Raw genomic sequence first — 22,630 nt, 5'->3', positions numbered from 1 at the left:
CGCCAGCAGAGATGTGGGGGCAGAGCTAAGGGCAAGCCCAGCCCCTCTCCCCACAGGTGCGGGTGAGGCGCGGGGCAGAGAGCCGGGCTGGGCGACCCCAGGGGTCTCGGGAGTCAGGCCCCAACTGATGACAAGAGGAATGAGACAGGACATGCCTTACAGACAGCAAAGCGAACTGTAAAAGCACCTACCTTTATGCTCCCATGCGTTACCCAAAGGAGCTCAGTCTCAGTCCTGAGACATGAGGATTCTTACAGAACTTAAAGTGAAATACTTGAAAACAGTCATACTAAGGTAAGAATCTACCTTTACAAAACAGGTACATTTCAGGGAGGCGGAGTTTCACCAAGAGCCGACAGTACGATACAGTGCTCCCGTGACAAACGCATCCAAAAGCAGGAAGCCGTTTACACCAGAAATAACCCAGAAAGCAGGGCAATTTGTTAGCACTAACAGAGAAGGACAAAGAACCCTTCCTCTGACGAACCTCATAAAAAGCAAGGAATATCTTAGAATCAAATTCCTTTGATAACTTAAAAGTTATTGTTCAAAAGACCCTGAAAGACTCATGACTGAAGAGACCCTTTTCTAAACACATGCAAAACCTGAGGTTTTTTAAATCTCCTAAAGAAACTCATTATAACAAAAGTCTTGAAATTGTCATCCTTCTATTTAAACCATTTTTCTTCCTATAGTAACACCTGTATGACGAGATTGAATAGTCACAGCTGGCGTCTGATTTTAAAAGAAAACTAACTTTAAAGGATTTAAGCTAACGCTGGTTTTAAAAATGAATGATGCATACTTAGAGAAAACAAGTTAATATGCTCAATATTTTAATATTAAATTCTTACTTTCCACTGCTAAGGCTTTCTTTGAACATGTAACAAAATCAAAGAATTCCATAAATTTCTTTCAAAGGCTTCAGCTCTTTTAGCCTCTAAGCAGGAAATTTCACAATTTTTTCTCAACCTAACCTGGGCAAAAGTCGGATTGCAGCTACTAACCCTCTGCACTGCTACCGTGTGGGAAGCAGGCGGGAACGCAGCTCTGAGGTCTACGGGCGAGAAGGGCGGGCAGGCGGGGGCGGCGATAGTTACCCAGGGTCCTTTGGCTCACTGTCTCGTGAACCTCCTCCCTTCAGCTTCCTAACCAGCTTCTCACTGCTGCGTCTAATTGAAGCCCGGAGTTTGCTAAAGGAACCACTGCGTTTTAAAGATCCAGTGCCATCCTGAAAAAAACGTGAACAAACGTGAAGCGCTACACGGTTCTCCCTCCCAACCCGCAAGAGACAAAGCTAAATGAAAACAAGAATTCACATGGTGGTTGACCTGCCGGTCTGTGACTTGCTGGTAATGTGATTCCTACAGAAATTATCAATTCGCCATGTATGTAAATACACTTTAAATAGAAATCTATCCATTTTAAATTTCATGAAAGATAATCCAATGAGTATGAAAACCTTTGAACATGAAAAAGCTCATTCAAACAGAAGTAGTAAAATCCCCAAAGGAAAATTAATTATATTACTGTTCTGAAACAAAAGATACACAGAAAGACTCAAGGAAATTAAGGCAGCTTCTAGGAAGATCACCAAAATCAAACTCCATGTTTAATAAATATGGAAGCATCTGGTCCATGAAACAGTACAGGACCTAAAACATTTAGGTTTGACATAGGCAACTTCCTTTTAACAATTTCATCTACATGCACTAGATACACTGTTTCTTCATTAAGTTTTATAGGACAGTTTTATTAAATGTTGATTATAAATGTAGTGGGAAAATTAAACAATACGTTCATTCTATACAAATAACTAAAAATCCTTAGATGCCTTGTAGGAAGCAAGTGAAAGAGTGCCCAGCTTTCGTATAACTGATTCAGACATTAATAAGTGAAACACCTGGCAGCATCTGGATATGAAAATCAAATACAAAGAGTGAAAAAAATGTGTATAGAACAACTTTTATTCTCAGAATGAATCATTTAGTAAGATTAACACTAGCCCCACCACTTCTAGAAGCTACGGCAATGCTGCATTCCATGGAAAGAATGAGAAGGCCTACCAAGCAGACAGACGCCAAGACACAGGTCAGTTGGAGTGAGTTTATTAGAAGTTAGAAAGACACAAATACACAAATCACTGAACACTTAAAGATTAGTAGAGAAAAGCAGAATTGCCAAAATTTCACACAAAGACTACACAGCAAATTCTACTTGAGCACGATCCTAAGGGGAGCGCCCAGAGCCCAGGGTGGTCCCACCAGGTCTCCAAACGCGACAGGAGCAGCACATGCCCTACTCTGACAGCCTAGGTAGTGTCACAGTCACCATCATGCCATTGCAGTAACACCTGGGGGATACTACTAACTACCTCTTATCAAAGTGAACAGCTAATTGCTCTTAGTTTTTAAACTCATGTATTACACAGTAAATGGTTTTATTAACACAGTTTATATTACTAAGTACATATCTGGCAAAGCTACATGTATACAGAGATAAGGAACCCCCCAAAAGGACAGCAGCACCAAAGGAATGGCCAGTCACAGAGAGGTGTAGCTCTGACAAGAATCCTAGGGGATTGCTAAACACAGCAGTCAGCACTGGAGAGAGAAGAAAAGCTGGAGGAGATGCCGCCCATCATGCAGGAGACAGTGTGAGTGTCACACAGGGCAGCTAGGCCTGTTAGACAGAAACGGAGAGAGAAAGCCCAGGTGAAACTCATGAGAAGAGAGCCAGTTTCCACGCAACACAGCTTGGCTTACAGTATTTCTAGGTCACAAAGTCTAAGCAGCATTTTTATTGCTTTAGTATTTGGAATTACCTTCTGTCTGCTCCTGTCAGCCCCGTATGAAACAGGTACTGGACCTTATGTTACATTTTACATAATCTAGACTAAAATCATTCCTAATCCTCAATAAAATAAAATTCAACATTTTTAGAGCACGGACTGGCACCGTGCTAGAAATCTCCTTGATACTTCCAATAAAAAGGTTTTCAAGTTACTGTACATAAGGAGATTCTGAAACAAAAACCATCGACAGTGACCAAAAGGAAGATTGCACTCATTAAAGATTTAACTTTATCAGAAATCCTCTTGCCTAGAACTAAACTATAAAGTTCTCTCTGAAATCAGAAAGGACTTCCTCTGAATAACACTAACATTTTAGACATTTCAGAAATGTTAAGAAACACTGACTTTTCAAGTTTATAGCACATTTTAAACATGCAGTTGATAATCCAAAATAAAATTAACTAGAAAAAGGACTTCCAAAGCAGCAACGCATCCTGGGTCCTGGCAGATTGGAAGCCCCAGACCGCGGGGACCTGAGCCCCACCCGCGCTGACTCACCATGCGACGCTGAGCAAGTCATTTAACCAGCCCGAGCTTCATCTTTCTCATCTTTAAAATGGAAAAATAAAACTTGTTACCAACTCCCCACCAATGCTGGGAGGACAAGAAAACACAAGTTCTTGCTGCTCTTTAGAAATAGAATGCTAAAATGTTAATATAACTCTATAAATGGTACAACTCCTTGTGTTCATTTCAAAATTCAGGGCTACTCTTTAGTAGCACTATTTGTAATATTCCTGTACTAGACACTCCGCAGAATATGGAAGAGTAATTTCAGTCAGATTCCAAGAGCATTTCATACACTCATCCACACACACTCACTCCCCCCCACCCCGCCCCCACCGCAAGGCAGGCTGGGCTGGGCTGGGGGAGCAGCACCTGGAGGGGAAGTGGGGCGCTGGAGCAGGTAGGTCTGCCTGCCCTCCTTGCTCTCACCAGCTGGGAACCTGGCCCCTGAGAACCAGCAGGAAGGACAGCACAAACCCACCCAAACAAGGTGGATTTCTACTCAAAACAGACTAGAGGGCTGGGAGGTCTCACTGTATCCCAACACTTTCAGAAGAGTCTAGACCGTTACACTGCCGTGAAAGAATATCTGCATCAAACAACTGGGTCTCTGAACAAACACTCATAGTATACCGCGTGCGTGAAGAATTATATGGCAGTGGCTATCATCTACAGATTTCAGGTGATTTGGTGTTTCAAATTCTTTTTTGGTCTATTCTAGTTGTCTTCCTAGCTTAATTTTTATTTTTAAAAAATAACATTATTTCTAATTAACAGCTACCTCATGCCCAGTAATCCTGGGAAAGAGTTTAGTGTATTAAAAGCTTTTAGAAATATTAACATGGGGAGCAGTACAAAAAGGATGGGGACATAGGGGTGGGGCTACTTCAGAAGGACCCCAGTAGAGAACTGGCCCTCTGAAAACAGAAAGGCCAGCACAGGTGAAGCTCAGGTTCCGCTCAGAATGTAAGACGTGTGATGTCTCCTGGTGGCCTAGTGGGACCACTGCAAAGGCAACTCCTTAATTACAGCAGCCCCAAGGCTCCTGTGTGGCCCAGTGGGGACCTGGGTCCCGGTGACTGACACGTGTGCGTCTCACAGTTAACGTGAAGTCAAGTTTACCCAGAAAGGGTCACTATGCACAGAGCACCTGCATCTTTAGAAGCAGGACCGTAAGAGACTTATCTCGACAGTGACTTTTAGATCTGAACAGTTTACACAAAAATAACGTTTGATGAAGTTACATTTTCAAGTACTTCAATTATGATCTCTATGGTACGTAGAAAAAGAACAGAATTGTACTTCCCTAAACAAATTATCTACCATGTCAAGAATCTCATCCAGAAACTTCACGTGAATTAGAATATGTCCAGGAGCCTTACGTTTCTTGTATCTTAATAGCATACAATTCAGTTCTCTGCTGATCCAGACTTGCAGTATGTGCGGGCAGTAACTATTATATAACCTAGTTTGTCTTGTCTTTGACCACACTGCCCTTTGTGGTCCATGTTATTTCTGAATGTTGAGAAGGCCTGCGCCTAGTGTCTTGTGAAAATGTTTGTGAAAACCCAAGTGAGGGCTGTGTGCATGTTCCCAACAGAGCAGCTCAGCACTTTCCCTACAGCAGTGGTTTCCAAACTTTATAAGGAGCGCTGAAATCCTTTTTTAAAAAATTAAAATCTAATGTAGAACCCCAATATAAAATAAAACCTAAACAGCATTTTCTCATTATAAACGGGTAACAAGTTCTTATGATTAAAGCAAACAAGTAAGAACAATGAGGCTGCCTTAGAGAACCTGTGATCTGAACGTGAAGTTACAGACAGGTCCAGCCTCAGCGCCCACCTCAACTCCCAATTTATTTTTACCTTTTATCTTGACTGCATAACAGAGAAACTCTCGATGCACACAGGAAAGTGGCTGCAAATAGCAACAATGCTTAATCTGCTTGCCCTGTAATCCCAGGGAAATCTGCACTCATGCAGAGACAGCATTAAACATTTTATCCTCACACCTGGACAGAGATAATGTGAGGACAGCAGTGTGTGAGCCTCTAAACCAAGGTGAACTTAAAATGGGCTCCTCTGGTTGCACACAATTATACCTCAATAAAGCTGAATCTAAAGAGCACCTAAGGGTAGACGAATGGATAAAGAAGACGTGGCACATACATACAATGGAATATTACTCAGCCAGAAAAAGAAACGAAATTGAGCTATTTGTAGTGAGGTGGATGGACCCAGAGTCTGCCATACAGAGTGAAGTAAGTCAGAAAGAGAAAAAACAAATACCGTATGCTAACACATATATATGGAATCTGAAAAAAAAATGGTTCTAATGAACGTAGGGGCAGGACAGGAATAAAGACGCAGGCACAGAGAATGGACTTGAGGACATGGGGAGGGAGAAGGGTAAGCTGAGATGAAGTGAGAGAGTGGCATGGACTTATATACACTACCAAATGTAAAATAGACAGCTAGTGGGAAGCAGCTGCATAGCACAGGGAGGTCAGCTCGATGCTTTGTGACCACCTAGAGGGGTGGGATAGGGAGGAGATACGGGATACGTGTGTATGTATAGCTGACTCACTTTGTTATACAGCAAAAACTAACACAACATTGTAAAGCAATTATACTCCAAAAGAGATGTTAAAAAAACCAAACACCACCTAAGGGTGCATACTGCCCTTCCTGCCTCTTTTTAAAACATAAATGCATGCTTTGAAAATAAAACTCAAGTCAAGTGTTGGAAGAGCAGCACTAACTTCTCAGAGCCTCAGAGCTCCCAAAGGAAACCAGTCTGAGAGCCAAGGCCTCCCGTTTGGGGGCAGTGCTGGTCTGAGCGGTGGCCTCAGCACCAGCTCTCGACTGTCCCTCCCTGGTTAACCCAAGCAGTTCTCTATTTACTCACTGCTTCACATAAGTCCCATCTGAAGGGAGGGTTCCTTCTGCGAGGGTTCCTTCTGCTGCTCAAAGTGAGTTTAGGAACCGCTGCACTGGATGACCTGCAATCTAGATTCTTTCAGTCAACTGGATCCAGCCCAGGCGAAGCACCCTGGAGTGGATTCTGTCAAAGATGCAGAGTCGCTAGTGTCTAAAAGTCAAGTAAAAAGGTACCCAGCACCCAGCATGTGCATGTGTGTCCTGAGTGACAGCATGTCCACAGTGAGAGAGGAAATGTGAGGTGAAGGGCAGAGAGCAGGAATGGGGGGGGGTCCCCACCTCTGCCCACCGCACCGTGACGCCCGCCCGCCCGCCCCTCCACAGAGGAACGAAAGCAGCTCTCCCTCACCAAGTCTCAGTCTTGAAGACAGTAATAGAACTCTCAGATGTCAATAATTTTATTTTCACGTGATTTCATAGAAAGATTGACCTAGAAATACTGTCTCAAGAGAAAGCTCCTCCAGAACTTCATTCTAAAGGATCAAACCCTGCCCCCTGGCTCCTGAAGACCAGCGAAAGGAGGGGCCCTCTACACAAAGCACGCAGACAACAGCCACCACGGGGAGAGTACAGTACACAGTGCGGGCTGGACGCAGACACGAGTAGGGCAGCGCCGCCCTCATTTCACTTTGGGCGACTGCCCGACAGGGTGAGTGGTCAAAGCAGATGCTGATTGGTTGTCTTGGCACAGGGAAACCAAAGCAAGGGAGCTGCCAGGTAAAGACAGTCGCAAGAGATGCTCTCCCTTAAAGCTTGGCCAACAACATTCTGTATAAAATGTCAACCAGAGTGCTGACCCTTACCAAATTGCTACAGCTGTAGAAAATCCCAAAGAATAAATAGATTCAAAAAGATAGACTATAAGAAAGCCCCAAACTACCATTTGGAAAAACATCTGCACAATTACAACTAATCAAATTGCATTACGTGACTTCAAAAAAAATCAACACTGCAACTGAATGCATTAAACCTAATCCTGCATTCAACCCTGCCCCATAAGAGCAGAATTCCAAAGACACCAGCTCAATGTACAAAAAAATTACCCACGTGTTACAAAAATTCACTAGAAAGAAAATGTCCAAAAGGCACTACTGGAGAAACAGCAGTGGTAAGAATTTCCACAGAGGCAGAGGCAGAGCCTGGCCACAGAGGTGAGATGTTTCTACTAGAGGCACATGCTCGGGACGCAAAAGCCTCCGGCAGGTAACCACGGAAAGCAGTGAGCCGCTGGGCCCTCCGTGGACTGAGCTGGGACGTGAAGAGCAGCCGCCCTAACATTCCCACTCCTGACCTGTTCTCTTCTACAGAAGAGTTCTGTCTGAATCACCCTTTTCCTTGGAAGTCTTTAAATTAATTCTAACAAAATCTACAGCAGCCTCGTCAGTGAAATTAGGAGCACTGAAGTTAGCAATGAAAATGGGTAAGTTAAAAAAGCGAGTTAGTTATCTGCCACACTAACCCTAATATTAAAATAAAACCAAATTATGGATTATGCTTTAAAAGCCAGGACACTCAATCAGCATTGAAGTGCTCAAGGTTAAGCCAAACAGCTTTCATGGATTCCTAAAAAGAAGAAAATTACTACTTCAAACAAATAACAGACTTCAGTGTTAGCAGGAGAACTTACAAAAAGCTTAATTCGTACTTAATTTGAGAAAAGTAGGCTGTCTAGCAGTTAAGCCAGGAGATGCCAAAGAGCACTCCCGGTGGGAGACGGCCCAGGCTGCTGCCCGGGGCCTCGCAGCACGGGCTGAGCACGCGCTGTGTACTGTACTTACCCCGTTCCACTCTACGCTCATACTCACTTCCTCCCCTCCGTCAGGGCCGCTCTCGTACTTGACCACATCCACGCTGAGGCTCTCGCGGCTCCTCCGCTTCTCCGTGTTCTCAGGGTCATTCAGCACTTCAGCTACTCTCTGTTTGTGAGCATTGTCAAGACCCTGCGAGCCAGGCAGGGGGAAAAGGGTGTGATCCATCAGCACTTAAGTTTTATTGGGAATTGCTAAGATAACTAAATGTATGTTAGGGGAAAAAAAGTTCTTAAACATTGGAGGGAAAAATCAGAACAGTGATTCTCACGAATGTACACTTAGCACTTGTGCATTTCACCGTATGTAAACTTTACCTCTAATGTTAAAAAGTTATAAACAAACACTGAGCTCCAGGTCATGATGTGCACGCTGAAGTATTTAAAAGGAAGTGTACTGAGGTATACAACCTTGAAAGGCATCGGAGAAAAGAAAAGGACTGAAGGATGGATAGATGGGAGAGATGCTCGTGACTGAATCCAGGAGGCGGTACACGGGCATAAAATCCTCTCAACTTTACTCTATGTTTGGAAGTTCCATGGTGAGATGCTGGGAAACTGCCCAGTTTTTGACACTTTAACATTAAGTGCCTCCAAAATAAGTACATGGTTGAAAACTCACGGATTACTTTGTTCTCAGTATAACATTTTTAAAAATTAGCCACTAGGGCTTCCCTGGTGGCACAGTGGTTGAGAGTCCGCCTGCCGATGCAGGGGACACGGGTTCGTGCCCCAGTCCGGGAAGATCCCACATGCCGCGGAGCGGCTGGGCCCGTGAGCCATGGCCGCTGAGCCTGCGCGTCCAGAGCCTGTGCTCCACAATGGGAGAGGCCACAGCAGTGAGAGGCCCGCGTACCGCAAAAAAAAAAAATTAGCCACTTATTTAACAAAAGGCATTTTAACAGCAAACTTTCCTACTCCACAGAGCGATGAGCAGCAGCAAGCACTCGCCTGCTTTCTCAACAATCGCCCCACGCACATCTGAGTGAAACGTAACCGGATCAACACCCAGCAGCAAACGCTGTCCAAGTGCATTTCAGCACCATCTGAGGACCAGGTGCAGCATGTCTTATGTTCTAAATGGAATCTCAACCTGAACAGCTCATGCAAATACTGCCCCTTCGCTGACCCTGAGGGTTTCCTCCTCAGGGGGGCACGATACCCAAACAGACCACGTGCTGCGGTGACCTCCACAGTGAAGTGGACCGTGGCCCTCCCAGGCGCAGGAGGGGCTGTTCTCAACAAACCACTAGCAACATCCCTTTCTCTAAACGTCTGCAGCTCATGACTCTAGACACCACTGGCTGGATAAACACTATCTGGCACTGGTTTACAGCAAAGCCTGGTGAGGAAGGAGCACCACGGACCACCAGTCGAGTCAGAATCCCACGCCGCCTACACCCAGGGCACCCTCCCCTGAACAGTAGCCCCTCAGCGTCAAAAGACCTGGGAAGGACGACAGGACTCAAGAAAGGGGCTCCTGCAGGGCACAAGCTAGGAGAGCACCACTGACAACACCTATGCGGGGCCTTCTCTAATCCCTCTGCACACAATCTCTTGAAGGAAAAAATTCTAAGGTACCTATGGGTAACTTTAATCCCAGCCAAAAGGTGGCTTTAAACCAACAACTGCATAATAGGCTACACACACACCATTCAGGGGAAAAAGCCACACCTGTCCCTCCAGCACTAAAAATAGAAAACAAAACCTGCCATCTTTATATGCACATACATACACAGTAATACATTAACTCCTTACTCTAAAACTGGTAATTAAGGGGCAAGAACTAAGCCTTTTTCCTGTATGTTCTTTACAACTGTATTTCAGCATAACTAAAATACCTCGGTTGATGAAGCAAAGTGCTTCAGCAGTCCTTCTTATTGGCAAATAGCATTCCATCGCATGGATATACCACCTCGTGTATCCATCCATCCACCGACGAGCCTGGGTCTGTGTTCGTTCAGCCTACTGAGAGCAACGCTGCCACGAACGTACATGCACAGGGGCAGTCAACCCTCACCACTTACGGAGGCCGCATATGCTAATTCACCTACTGACCAAAACGTATTTGTAATCCTAAAATCAACACTCGCAGTGCTTTCACGGTCATTCACAGACACACGAAGTGGAGAAAACTTCGAGTCACCTGACACGCACATCCCCAGCTAAGATCGAACAAGGTGACACTCTGCTTTCTTGTTTCACCTTATAATGTAAACAAGCATCCTCCCTCCCTGAGTCTAAATCATCTGGTGCCATGTTTTCCGCATGTCGGTCAGTGATCTCACTGTTGAAAACGGGGAAGAAGTGTCCCCTGGTGTTCCTACGCGCAAGAAGGCCGGGGTGTGCCTTGGGGAGACGAGCTCTCTTCAGACACAAGTTAGAGTGCTGCTGGCCATGAACCCGACGCTAATGCACCAACAACATATACTAAATAAGGTGTCTTTAAACAGAAACACACCCAGAACAAGGTTATGTATTGATCGGTTGAAGTAAATGTGACCAGAGGCTCCCAGGAACATAACTCTGTATCTCCCTAGAAACAATGGTTCAGTATTTGCTAGTTCAGTGTTCAAAGCAACTTTATAGAACATAAGTACCATGAATAACGAGAACCGGCTGTACTTCTTTTGAGTACCTGTGTTCCATTCTCTCCAGTGTATACCTAGGAGTGGACTTGCAGGGTCAGATAGGAACTCTATGCTTCTCTTTTGGATGAACCTCCAAACTGTTCTCTACAGAAGCTGCACCATTCTGCGTCCCCACCAGCAGTGCACAAGGGTTCCAGTCTCTAATCCTCCTCCTCGACACTTACTATTTCTGGTTTGGTTTTGAATTCTAGCCATCCCAGTGGGTGTGTGGTGGTACCTCACTGTGGATTTCATTTGCATTCCCCTGATGGCTCATGACGTTGAGCATCCTTCCATGTTCTTGTTGGCAGTTGTGTAGCATCTTCAGAGAAATGTCTATTCAGGTCCTGTGCTCGTTTTTTAATTAGGTGTTCCTTTTGTCTTTATACATTCTGGACACTAGACCCCCTCAGAGATGTGATTTGCAAATATGTCCACCCATTCTGTGAGTCTTTTCATTTTCTTGATAGTGTCCTTGAACGCACAAATGTTTCTAATTTTGGTGAATGTGACTTTTGCTTTTGTTGCTCGTGCTTTTGGTGTCATTTACCATATATTTACATTATATTGTCGCTTGAACAATATAAGTTTATTTGTACAAACTAGAACAGTAAACGTTTTCTATTTCTAAATCAAGGTTTCAGTAAGTCTCGTAAAAGAGAATCATTAAACTCAAAGTTAAAAACGGAAGACTACGGCTTCCCTGTTGGCGCAGTGGTTGAGAGTCCGCCTGCCGATGCAGGGGACACGGGTTCGTGCCCCGGTCCGGGAAGATCCCAAATGCCGCGGAGCGGCTGGGCCCGTGGGCCATGGCCGCTGAGCCTGCGCATCTGGAGCCTGTGCTCCGCAACGGGAAAGGCCACAACAGTGAGAGGCCCGCGTACAATCAATCAATCAATCAATAAATACGGAAGGCTAAGTTAAAAACAGAAGGTTTTTGACTGACCTGTTTACGTGACCTCATGGCTGCTTCTTCCAATGTTTCTGCAGCTTCAAATTTGCCTTGACGTCTGTAAAGTGCCCCAAGGTTTTTTAAAGTAGTTGTAACAGTTGGACTGTAAGAAAGCATATGATAAACAAAACTATAAAATATAAGTTTTAGAGCAACCACTATCAACAGCACATAATCTAAAGGACAAACAGACTTATGTTTGGCTAAAATTATTTAAATTTCTATGGTACTTTTTTTTAACTGTAAAACTCTAAAAGGCTCTTCTATGTCAAGCATCCCCTGCCTACTGCACTGAGCCCTGTGGCTGATGGGACATGTCCCTGTATTCTTTCCAGTCTGTGGCTGCTCCCACAGACCACCGGGCAGTCTCAACAAAAATGTCTATTCTGGGTCTGTCCAGTGACCATCAGGCTTCTCCCCCCTCGGGGGCAGAGCTGACTGTGCCAGGTAGTAAAGAGGACACATGTTTTAATGCTGCTATCTACCTTCTCCCCTCCCTCTACAAGTAGAGGGGAAGCAAAGTGAATCCAAAACTCATCACCAATGAGATCTGAGTCACAGAATGACGGCTGTGTGTGCGAAAGGATGAACAAACAGTGTGGACACAGACAGTGCTTCTGCACTCCCCACAGAGCACTCTTACTAAGAAACGAGAAATAAGTCTAGTTCATTTTAGTACAGATATACGTCAAGAGATTCTTTTCTTACTGATGATAGGCGCTTTAGAAATAAAGAAGCTATACTCCATGTCTTTGAGACAATTTACAGAGTATGGGGAGAAACAAAGCACATGCAGTTCAGAAGTTATGCTAAGTGCTACGGGGAACCCAAAGAAGGAGTACTTGTTCCAAACTAGGGGTTCAGAGAGTTTTTCTGAAATAGAAGACTGGTAAACTAAGTCTTAAAGGGTGAGCAAAAGTTAAAATAGGAAAAAGACTGCAGGAACGGTGTTGCAGTCAGAAGAGGAAACGGGCATCTGCACAGGCTCATGGGCTGCTGGTGAAGGAGCTCACACAACCCTCCGCAGACACGGAGGCCCTGAGGGCTGCGGGAGAGACTGGGGTGTGCACCTGGACACACCTGCAAAGTGCTGGCTTTTGCACGTCTGCTGGCCTGTTTCCCGTGGGTTTGCTCTATGGTCACCTTAAATGTTGTGTCTCTGTATTTGGTCCTCTCTTCTCCTGCGACTTGGTACTTAGCCTTAGACACAGCATTAATGGACAGAACCAGTGTTACCCACGTGGCCCACATTACGGTGGGTTTTGTGTACAAGAATTGCCTCATTTACGAAGTGATGGAGTTTGTATTGGAATGTGGGAACCAGGGACTGTACAACCACACCGCTCTAAGCAACTTGCACACTCGGTCATTTACAAGCTGCCTTCGAAGCACTGGCGCCTTCCACAGCTGGGTCTTTGTTTTTCAGTTAAGCAGACGTACCTGTCAACTTTGCAGGCTTTGTACCAGCCACCATACTCTCCAAAAGAAGTCCCATCCTTTTGCTTTCCCTAAATTATAGCAAATAATTTCAAGTGAATAATTATCTTAAGCAATATATTCAATTTAGAATCTCTCGAAATAGTATGTCTGTCCTTACTTTGCATTCTTCTCTTTCCTCAGCATGCATCCAAATGGGTTTATTTTCATCTAGGGAAGAAAAAATAACATACTATAAACTGAAGCATAACAGAGCCCACAAAGTGGAATTTGTCAAGTTTCAGCAACTGCAAGGTTTCTGTTTTGTTTTCCGTATGATCCTTCTCAGATATTACTTTTCACATCATGGACAGACAAGGTTTCACAATGGAGAATAAAGACTATGAAGACAGAACCAGACCACAAGAAACCAGTAGGAAATGGCCATTCACATGCAGCTCTGTGAACAGAAGACATGGAATCAAAGGTACCTACCTAGACAGGGTAGGCAACGATCAAAAACACGGACAGGGCTTCCCTGGTGGCGCAGTGGTTGGGAGTCTGCCTGCCGAGGCAGGGGACACGGGTTCGTGCCCCGGTCCGGGAGGATCCCGCGTGCCGCGGAGCGGCTGGGCCCGTGAGCCACGGCCGCTGGGCCTGCGCGTCCGGAGCCTGTGCTCCGCAACGGGAGAGGCCACAGCGGTGAGAGGCCCGCGTACGGCAAAAAAAAAAAAAAAAAAAAATCCAAAAAAAAAACACGGACAAATGCTAGGGTCCCTATAAGGAAACTTTTAATGCTAGAACCCTCACGTAACACTTGGGACTATTTAGAATTTGAACAATTAACATTAAACAAAAATCTAAGAAATAGTAGTAAGATGTTGGGAGCAAAAATGGAAAAACTACAAATCAATATTCCTTTAAAATTTTCTTCACTTTTGAGAACACTGACACATACCACTCATCCAAAGCTTCCAACTAATGCACCCACATCATGGAGGATAAGCAGTCTTAAAAGTGAAGGTTATGGGCTTTCCTGGTGGCGCAGTAGTTAAGAATCTGCCTGCCAGTGCAAGGGACACGGGTTTGAGCCCTGGCCCGGGAAGATCCCACACGCTGCGGAGCAACTAAGCCCGTGTGCCACAACTACTGAAGCCCGCGCACCTAGAGCCTGTGCTCCACAACAAGAGAAGCCACCACTATGAGAAGCCCGCGCACTGCAACAAAGAGTAGCCCCCGCTCACCGCAACCAGAGAAAGCCCAAGCACAGCAAAGAAGACCCAACGCAGCCAAAACTAAAAATAAATATTTTTTAAAAGTGAAGGTTATGAAAATACTTTTATGACATGAAAAAATGCTTAAGCTACAAGTATAAAAGGAAATAAGCAGTATGCATGATTATATATAAAGTGTGGTTTCAATCATGTAAATCAATTGGCAAAAAAGGAAGGAAAGACACAAAAAATTAAGACATATTTGGGTGATGAAATTATAGGTGATTTTCATGATCCCGTCTCTTCACTTATTTTTGAGGTTTCTGGAGAATAAGACCTGTGCTCCCACCCAATCCAACCACTCATGAGCTACCCATCCTGGGCGAGTCGCTTAGCCTGCAGTGTCCTCGCTCCTAAAATGGAGTAATGTGTGACCCACTTCACAGGACTGTTGAGAAAATTAAATAAGATTACATATTTAAACTGTTTTTAACTAGAAGACTAGTATGTGGTTAACTATTCTTAGGATTATTGGGCATGTCATAGGAGAAGAATGAAACTAGTTTTAAATACTGGTTTTAAAAGAGTGAGTATCTGTATAGCAAAGGAAACCACAAACAAAATGAAAAGACAACTTACGGAATGGGAGAAAATATTTGCAAATGATGCAACTGACAAGGGCTTAATTTCCAAAATATACAAACAGCTCCCACAACTCAACAACAAAAAAACAAACAACCCAATCAAAACATGGGCAGAAGGCTGCTTCCCTGGTGGCGCAGTGGTTGAGAGTCCACCTGCCGATGCAGGGGACACGGGTTTGTGCCCCGGTCCGGGAGGATCCCACATGCCACGGAGGAGCTGGTCCCGTGAGCCGTGGACACTGGGCCTGTGCGTCCAGAGCCTGTGCTCCACAGCGGGAGAGGCCACAGCAGTGACAGGCCCGCATACCGCAAAAAAAAAAAAAAAAAAAAAAAGGCAGAAGACCTAAATAGACATTTCTCCAAAGAAGACATACATATGGCTAACAGTCACAAGAAAAGATGCTCAACATAACTAATTATTACAGAAATGCAAATCAAAACTACAATGAGGTTATCACCTCACATCAGTCAGAATGGTCATCATTAAAAAGTCTACAAATAACAAATGCTGGAGAAGGTATAGAAAAAGGGACCCTCCTACACTGTTGGTGGGAATGTAAATTGGTGCAGCCACTATAGAAAACAGTATGGAGGTTCCTCAGAAAACTAAAAATAGAATTACTGTATGATCCAGCAATCCCACTCCTGGGCATATATCCAGACAAAACTGTAATTCAAAAAGATACAATGCACCCCTATGTTCATGGCAGCACTATTCACAATAGCCAAGACATGGAAACAACCTAAAAGTCCATCGACAGATGAATGGATAAAGAAGATGTAGTATATATACAATGGAATACTACTCAGCCATAAAAAAAGAACGAAATAATGCCATCTGCAGCAACATGGATGCAACTAGGGCTTACCATACTAAGTGAAGTAAGTCAGAAAAAGACAAATACCATATGATACCACTCATATGTGGAATCTAAAATATGACTCAAAGGAACCTATCTATGAAACAGAAACAGACTCACAGACATAGAGAACAGACTGGTGGTTGCCAAAGGGAAGGGGGGTGGGGGAGGAGTGGAGTGGGAGTTTGGCGTTAGCAGACGCAAGCTATTACATACAGAATGAATAAACAACAAGGGCCTCCTGTACAGCACAGGGAACTATAATAGGTATCCTATGATAAACCATAATGCAAAAGAATATAAAAAGAAAAAGAATGTACATATATAACTGAATCACTTTGTTGTACAGCAGTAATTAACAACATTGTAAATCAACTATACTTCAATTAACAATGGTGAGACTAGCCAGGGAAGTTTTGAAAAGGAAGAGTACTTACAGACTTTGTCACATCACATATCTAACTTCACCCCCACCCCGCCTCACTGCAAAACCACAGCAGCCAAGAAGATGTGCAACTGGTACAAGAATCAATACCTGCATAAATGGAGAGGAATGGTCCACCATTACCACTACCACTACCACCAGCAACAAAACCCTTGACTTGATAAAGAATTTAGAATATGACCTTACGAATGAGTGGGGGGAATGGAAGGATTATTCAGTTAGTGGTGCTCGTACAATTGTTTAAATACTTGAAAAATAACTGTATATCACAATTATTAAAAAAAAAAAAAGTGAACAGTATTTAAAGCTTAATAACACTGTTATTTACTGCAGTTTTAGCTTTATGTACTAACCTAACCCTATTGTTAGAACAGACAAGAATCCACCAGCTAAGAGAACTAGATTTCCTGACAACAAACCAGGTCATGGGTTTCAATGCTGCACTGTAGCCAAGGCCCTGTGACCTGAAAGCCACGCCCCGACAGCAAACCAGGAAAACACGTGCATCTTGCCTAAAGAAAAAATGCCTTTCTGTCCTACGTTTTAACATTTGTATGGAGGATAAATCTGAGTACAGAAAAACTGCTTTTAACTAGAACCCAATTAACTGGACTTCATGCTACTATTTTTAGTAGAAAGAAGCTAGCAAATCACAAGGAAACAAGTCTTCCCCAAGAGTAGAATTTTTTGAAAGAAGCACTAAGGAGATGGCCTGGAATCAACACAAAACCAGCAAGGCCTCTACAGTTAGACGAGGACATGAAAGTGCCCTGTGAACTGTACAAGTCCAGGGAGGTGGGCTGTTATCCAATCCCGGCACAACTGCAAACAGAATCCATTTTCAAAATGATGAGCCTGAGGCATTACGATCTTCTGACAGTAAGAGATTTACTGCTCCACTTGTTCACAGAGAAAAACTAACACACTTTTCAAAGATTTTTCAAAAGTAGTTTCTAGAAACTCTCTATAGAAGGAAATATTTATTCATCAAAACCTTTTTCCCCACAAATTCTAAGGTTTCCCACACACTAGTAACAACTGTTCACATTCTGAAATCCTTATGTAATAGGCAGTAAAGGGGGGAAGATGCCTTATGTAACACACAAATATTGTTTTACTGAGCAATTCAAATCTTATAAAACATTAAGCACCGACAATACTTTAAGGGATACAAAGGAGACAGGCCTTAGCTCCTTAAGGCCGTCAAAAAACCCAGCAGGCCTGGGATGGGTCGAGAAGCTGCATTTCTGACAGGTCCCAGGTGGCGCTGAAATTGCTGGTTCCTGCCGGCACTTGGAGAACCACTGTATTACAGAGCAATTCTAGAAAGCATTAATGACTCCAGGAAGGCTTTCTGGAGTCAGTGCACCTAGGCTGTGCCTAAAGCACGTGTGGACTCTGGTGAGGGTAGCGTGGCCCATCACCCTGACCACAGGCTGCATGACTCCATTATCGGTAATGCCAGGGCAGGTACGCAGGGTTCACCACGGTCACTGGATGATGAATGATGAGCCGATGGGCACTCACTCAGACCGGGTCACGTCCTCTCCAATAAGCGCTCCATGGAAAATCATTTCTAAAATTCAAATTAAATTCTATCTTGAAAATACTGTGATGACTTGGGTATTACCAAGTTCAAGCTGGAAATCACTATTTTTTTTTATCCTTGTGCTTCACGGAAATCACTATGTTTAATGCATCCTACAACTGCATCTGCTTAGAAACAACAGTACATTTCTTACCATCTACAGAACCAAACTCCCTTTCATGTGCGCGAGTGAGAATCTCTTTGTACAGTGTTTCCGCCTGCTTGAATTTTCCTTGCTTCAGATAGCAGGATGCCTTAAAATAAAACAAAGTACTTACTATTCTTCATACGTAAGTGAAGCATACGTTCTTATTTATAGGTTAAACTATGAAACAGAGTTCAGATTTCAGGAAGAAAGTAATCTGGCTCTATCTATAGAGTTGTACCTCTGTCAACGTACCAGGTTATTTTTCGTTTTGGCCACATTGGGGTCATCAGGCCCCAGTTTGGTTTGGTAGATCTCGAGGGCTCTTTGATAATAATACTCTACTTCTTCGTACTTGCCCTGGTTCTGGCACAGTAAGGCCAAGTTATTTAACTGCTTGGCAACATCGGGGTGATCCTTTCCCAAAACCTGGGAATAAAAAATAGTGTATTAGAAACACGTATTATTTGTTTCACATGGTACCATCCGATCCATTCTCCACCCTATCACGAGAAGGCGCGTTCTAAACATAAATACGACTGTGCCTTGTTTCCAGGCTTATGATGTTTAAATGGCTCCCCATGCAACAGTAAAAATAACTTAACAGAATTTGTTGAACTCCTTATCCCTGGGGGAGGGGACTATGCTGACCTCCTTCACGTGCTTTAGTGTCTTTAATTCTTATAATAACCCTACATGGTAGGCAATAGCATGCACAGTTTGAAGATGGGTTTTAGAAAGGCTGTTTAATATGGCCGCCCAGTCCTTGAAGTGCCTGAACTTACACCTGGCCCTTCTGAGTCTAACTACATTACACTTATCCCTGCACAGAACAGCCTTCAAAGGAAACTTCCAATTCTTCAATTCACATCCTACGTATCCCTTCACATTCAGACCCAGATTCTCTGAGCATCCCAAACCTCTTCCCTCACATTTCAAACTTCACCTCAGGGCTCTTCGAACTTGAACTTACTGTCCCAGACGCCCAACACTCTTCTCCCAGCACTGCCCTGCTCCCCACCCTCCACTAAATAACTCATCTTTCAAGTCTCTTTTCAGGTCCCCTCAGAGAGGACCTCCTTATATCCAATTTAAGGGAGCCCTCAGCCCATCCCCATCCAGTTTACTCACAAGCACATCACCTGGTTTTTTTCTTTCTTTGCAAGTATCACTACCCAAAACTATCTTATCTATTTAGTCCTTTATCGCCTGACTCTCACCCGTTAAGATGTAAGCCTCAGTGTGCAAATGCCTTGTCTCAATGTCTGGATGTAATGTCCTCTCAGCACCTAGGATGGTGCTGGCACACAGGTGGATGACCAAACACTACACTGCTTCCTCAGGACCTGAGCCAGCCATCCAGTCTCTCACCTTGTGCCTTTACCTACAAAGTCCCCAGTGAGGCAGGCTGCCTCTCCATCCCCTCTGCATTCCCTTCCTCTCCCTGCCTGGGAAGCTCTGACCTCGGTTCTTGAGACTCAGCTCCAACGCTGGCCGTTTGTGGGAGGCCATGCCCAGCACAGTCCCAGCCCTGTACCTGGAGAAGCCCTTGCTCTATGTGCTCCCTGAGCTCTAGGCTAGAAGCCAAAGCACCTGCATTCCCAAGGTCTGCTTGCTGCACTGTGTCCCCAGGGAAAGGACTGTGTCTAATTTGAAATCACCAACTCTAACCAAGCAGGGAGCCCCCAAGTCCTCAATAAATGTCTGCTACACGACTGAACGAAAGAGCAAATATATATGAATGAATCTGAGATCATCACCTATAGTTCATAATCCTCAATTTGATACATTTGTGACTCTCCCTGATTTTAACCCCAGCCCACTCAAAATCTCAGTGGATAAATAAAAAATAAAATAAAAACTATTTTAGGGCTTCCCTGGTGGCGCAGTGGTTGGGAGTTCGCCTGCCGATGCAGGGGACACGGGTTTGTGCCCTGGTCCGGGAGGATCCCGCATGCCGCGGAGCAGCTGGGCCTGTGCGTCCGGAGCCTGTGCTCCGCAGCAAAAGAGGCCACAGCAGTGAGAGGCCCGCGTACCGCAAAAAAATAAATAAATAAAATAAAATAAAATAAATAAATAAAGATTATTTTATTTTGTAAATATTATGCAGATGGCAACACGGACAAAACTTTACCTGCATAATGTGGTAATTAGCCCCTTTTCATCTTCCCTTTCCCAGGTCCTTGCCATATGACTCAAAATTAAATGACTGATTGCTCAGTATCAATGGTAAATAATGACACAAAAGTCAAATTAAAGTATCATGGCATTGGACTTCCCTGGTGGCACAGCGGTTGGGAATCCGCCTGCCAATGCAGGGGACACAGGTTCGATCCCTGGTCCGGGAAGATCTCACATGCCACAGAGCAACTAAGTCTATGCGCCATAACTACTGAGCCTGCGCTCTACAGCCCGCTAGCCACAGCTATTGAGCCCACATGCTGCAATTACTGAAGCCCGCGCGCCAACAGCCTGTGCTCCGCAACAAGAGAAGCCACCGCAACGAGAAGCCTGCACACCGCAATGAAGAGTAGCCCCTGCTCGCCGCAACTAGAGAAAGCCCACACGCAGCAACAAGACCTAACGCAGCCAAAAACAAACAAATAAATAAATAAACAAACCTATATGTCATAAAATAACCTTAAAAAAAAAAAAAAGTCATGGCATGGACCTGCCAAGTCTCTAACATCTGAATACACGGTCATCCAGAGCACTGCTGAAATTAACAAGTTACATTTTAAAAATACCTAATTACTATAAACTGTATTAGCTGACATTACACATCCATGACTGACTTAATCTACAGCTCTGAGTTACTCTTTAGTTCTCAAAAACAATCATTTTCTTCAGTTTCATAAGCATATTTGTTGACCTCATTTTTAAAATTTTAATGTTTTTCTTCTTGACTGGCACATGCCCCACCGTCAATGAAATGCCCCCGTGCCTTCCACCTACAGGCCTGAGAAATTCCTTCTTCAGTTGAATCATTTCTAGGCCTCAGGCTGGGAGGGCATGCAGACTCAAGGCTCCACCCTCTGCATACCCACTCCTCCTAAACTTCCATGTGTATGGGCCCATCTGGCTGCATTTGGGGCTGCCCACCTGACTGAAGGGCTTATTTTCAGTAAATGGTCAGTAATGATATATCACAGTGGTCCTATCTCAAAGCTTAAAAGTGAGTTATTAAAAAAAAAAAAAGTGAGTTATTTAAAAGCATAAAACATAGCATCTCAAGGAGAACCGTCCTTAGTCGCACCTTTTCTCTGATCTCCAGAGCTCTTTTACACAGCGGCTCAGCTTCTTTGTACTTTCCTCTTTTGCCGTAAAGCACTGCGAGGTTATTCAGAGTTGCTGCCACCTACCAACACAGGGAACCGTGAAGAACAGTAAACGACAGCAGTGGAGGGGACGTGAGACATCACACACTCATCACGCCCAGTATGTGCAGGGAAGAGCTCTCAGCTGGATGAAGGAACAGGACTCCACTTAAAGGCGAAAGAGCAGTCTCACTGTCTACAGACAGACTGCATAAAGTCACACTGCAGAATATTAAAATTAACACATCAACATCAACAGGATCTTGATTTTTTTAATTTCACTGAAAGCCACAAAGCCAACCAAAAGAGATCTATATGCAAATCTGACCAGATTTTAATAAAAAGACAATACAAAATCTTTATGAAAAAATTTACAGAAGTACATGCAATTTGATTTAGGATCAAAAAACACAGTACGTGATCCATTTGAGGTGGGGTGATAAACAACTTAAATGCACAGACACCTGCTAAATGGGAGTCACCAGCACTGAAGCTCATCACTTGTACTAAGTGAGGGAAGTCCTACCTGTGCCGTCCAGTGAAAAGGCAGCTCTTAAATCTTCCCTGTTGAGTTTAATATTAAAATGAGATGGGTATAAAAATACATTAGGGAAAATAATATATAAAAAGAATGAAAGGACCAGTATACAAACCGCAGGATGATCTTTGCCCAGAGTTTTTTCACGGATGGCCAAGGCATCATTCAGTAGATTAGCTGCATCTTTGTATTTATTCTGGTCTCTAAATTGAAAAACATACAGTTAAGTGTTATAGACACAGCTTACTACATCTCTTTAAAATGTAATTTTGGAACTAAAGAAATAGAAGTTAAGCTTCAGTTATTAAAAAATAGACGTTAGCTATTAAAACTATTAAAAACACTGCTAATGTAGGAGAAAAAGACTCCATCAATAAACGTACTGGCAAGGTGAGCTGGGAGTCGGGCCTGATTAGCTTTTGAACCTGGCCCTCCCATCTAGATCACTGGGACAATACTACCCCCATAACCCCGCACACAGTAAGCGAGGCCGTCCAGAACGGTGAGGCAGACGGAACGGATCCCAGTGTCTGCACCCAGTTCTGCCAGCTACCGGCTGCGTGGCTCTGGCATGTCACATGGGCTCCACAGTCGCAGTCGGCCCACCTAAAAAGGAAGGACGTGACTCACAGAGCTGCTCTAAGAAGCTAATGATTCGCCACATGCCATGGAAAAGCCTGTGAAACAGAAGCCCAGGACGCACCCCGCAGTGTCTGCTGGAGCAGGGCGGAGCAGAGGGTCCTGCTGACAGTGGGGAGACAGAAGCACCTC

At 44.1% G+C, this 22,630-nt stretch overlaps 1 protein-coding gene across 20 annotated transcripts in view; it reads right to left on the bottom strand.

Annotated features, from left to right (window-relative positions):
* Positions 1 to 22,630, bottom strand: part of KLC1 (kinesin light chain 1) — a 42,897-nt gene that overhangs the window by 10,449 nt on the left and 9,818 nt on the right. For 5 of the 20 annotated variants that reach the window (XM_024758194.1, XM_024758211.1, XM_024758146.1 and 2 more), the window contains exons 5-13: positions 21,975 to 22,062; positions 21,261 to 21,362; positions 18,260 to 18,433; positions 18,014 to 18,113; positions 13,290 to 13,339; positions 13,133 to 13,200; positions 11,687 to 11,795; positions 8,082 to 8,243; positions 1,101 to 1,231 (exon numbers count right to left, since the gene is read on the bottom strand). In XM_024758194.1, the coding sequence (XP_024613962.1) occupies positions 1,101 to 1,231; positions 8,082 to 8,243; positions 11,687 to 11,795; positions 13,133 to 13,200; positions 13,290 to 13,339; positions 18,014 to 18,113; positions 18,260 to 18,433; positions 21,261 to 21,362; positions 21,975 to 22,062 (984 nt within the window). The other 15 variants (XR_003004971.1, XM_024758220.1, XM_024758248.1 and 12 more) reach the window with 11 other exon arrangements.

Source organism: Neophocaena asiaeorientalis, unplaced genomic scaffold, assembly GCF_003031525.2.
Source record: "Neophocaena asiaeorientalis asiaeorientalis breed wild unplaced genomic scaffold, Neophocaena_asiaeorientalis_V1.1 scaffold476, whole genome shotgun sequence".
Lineage (NCBI taxonomy): Eukaryota > Metazoa > Chordata > Mammalia > Artiodactyla > Phocoenidae > Neophocaena > Neophocaena asiaeorientalis.
The sequence above is the reverse complement of the archived record's forward strand: the minus strand, read 5'-3'. Positions and strand labels throughout refer to the sequence as shown.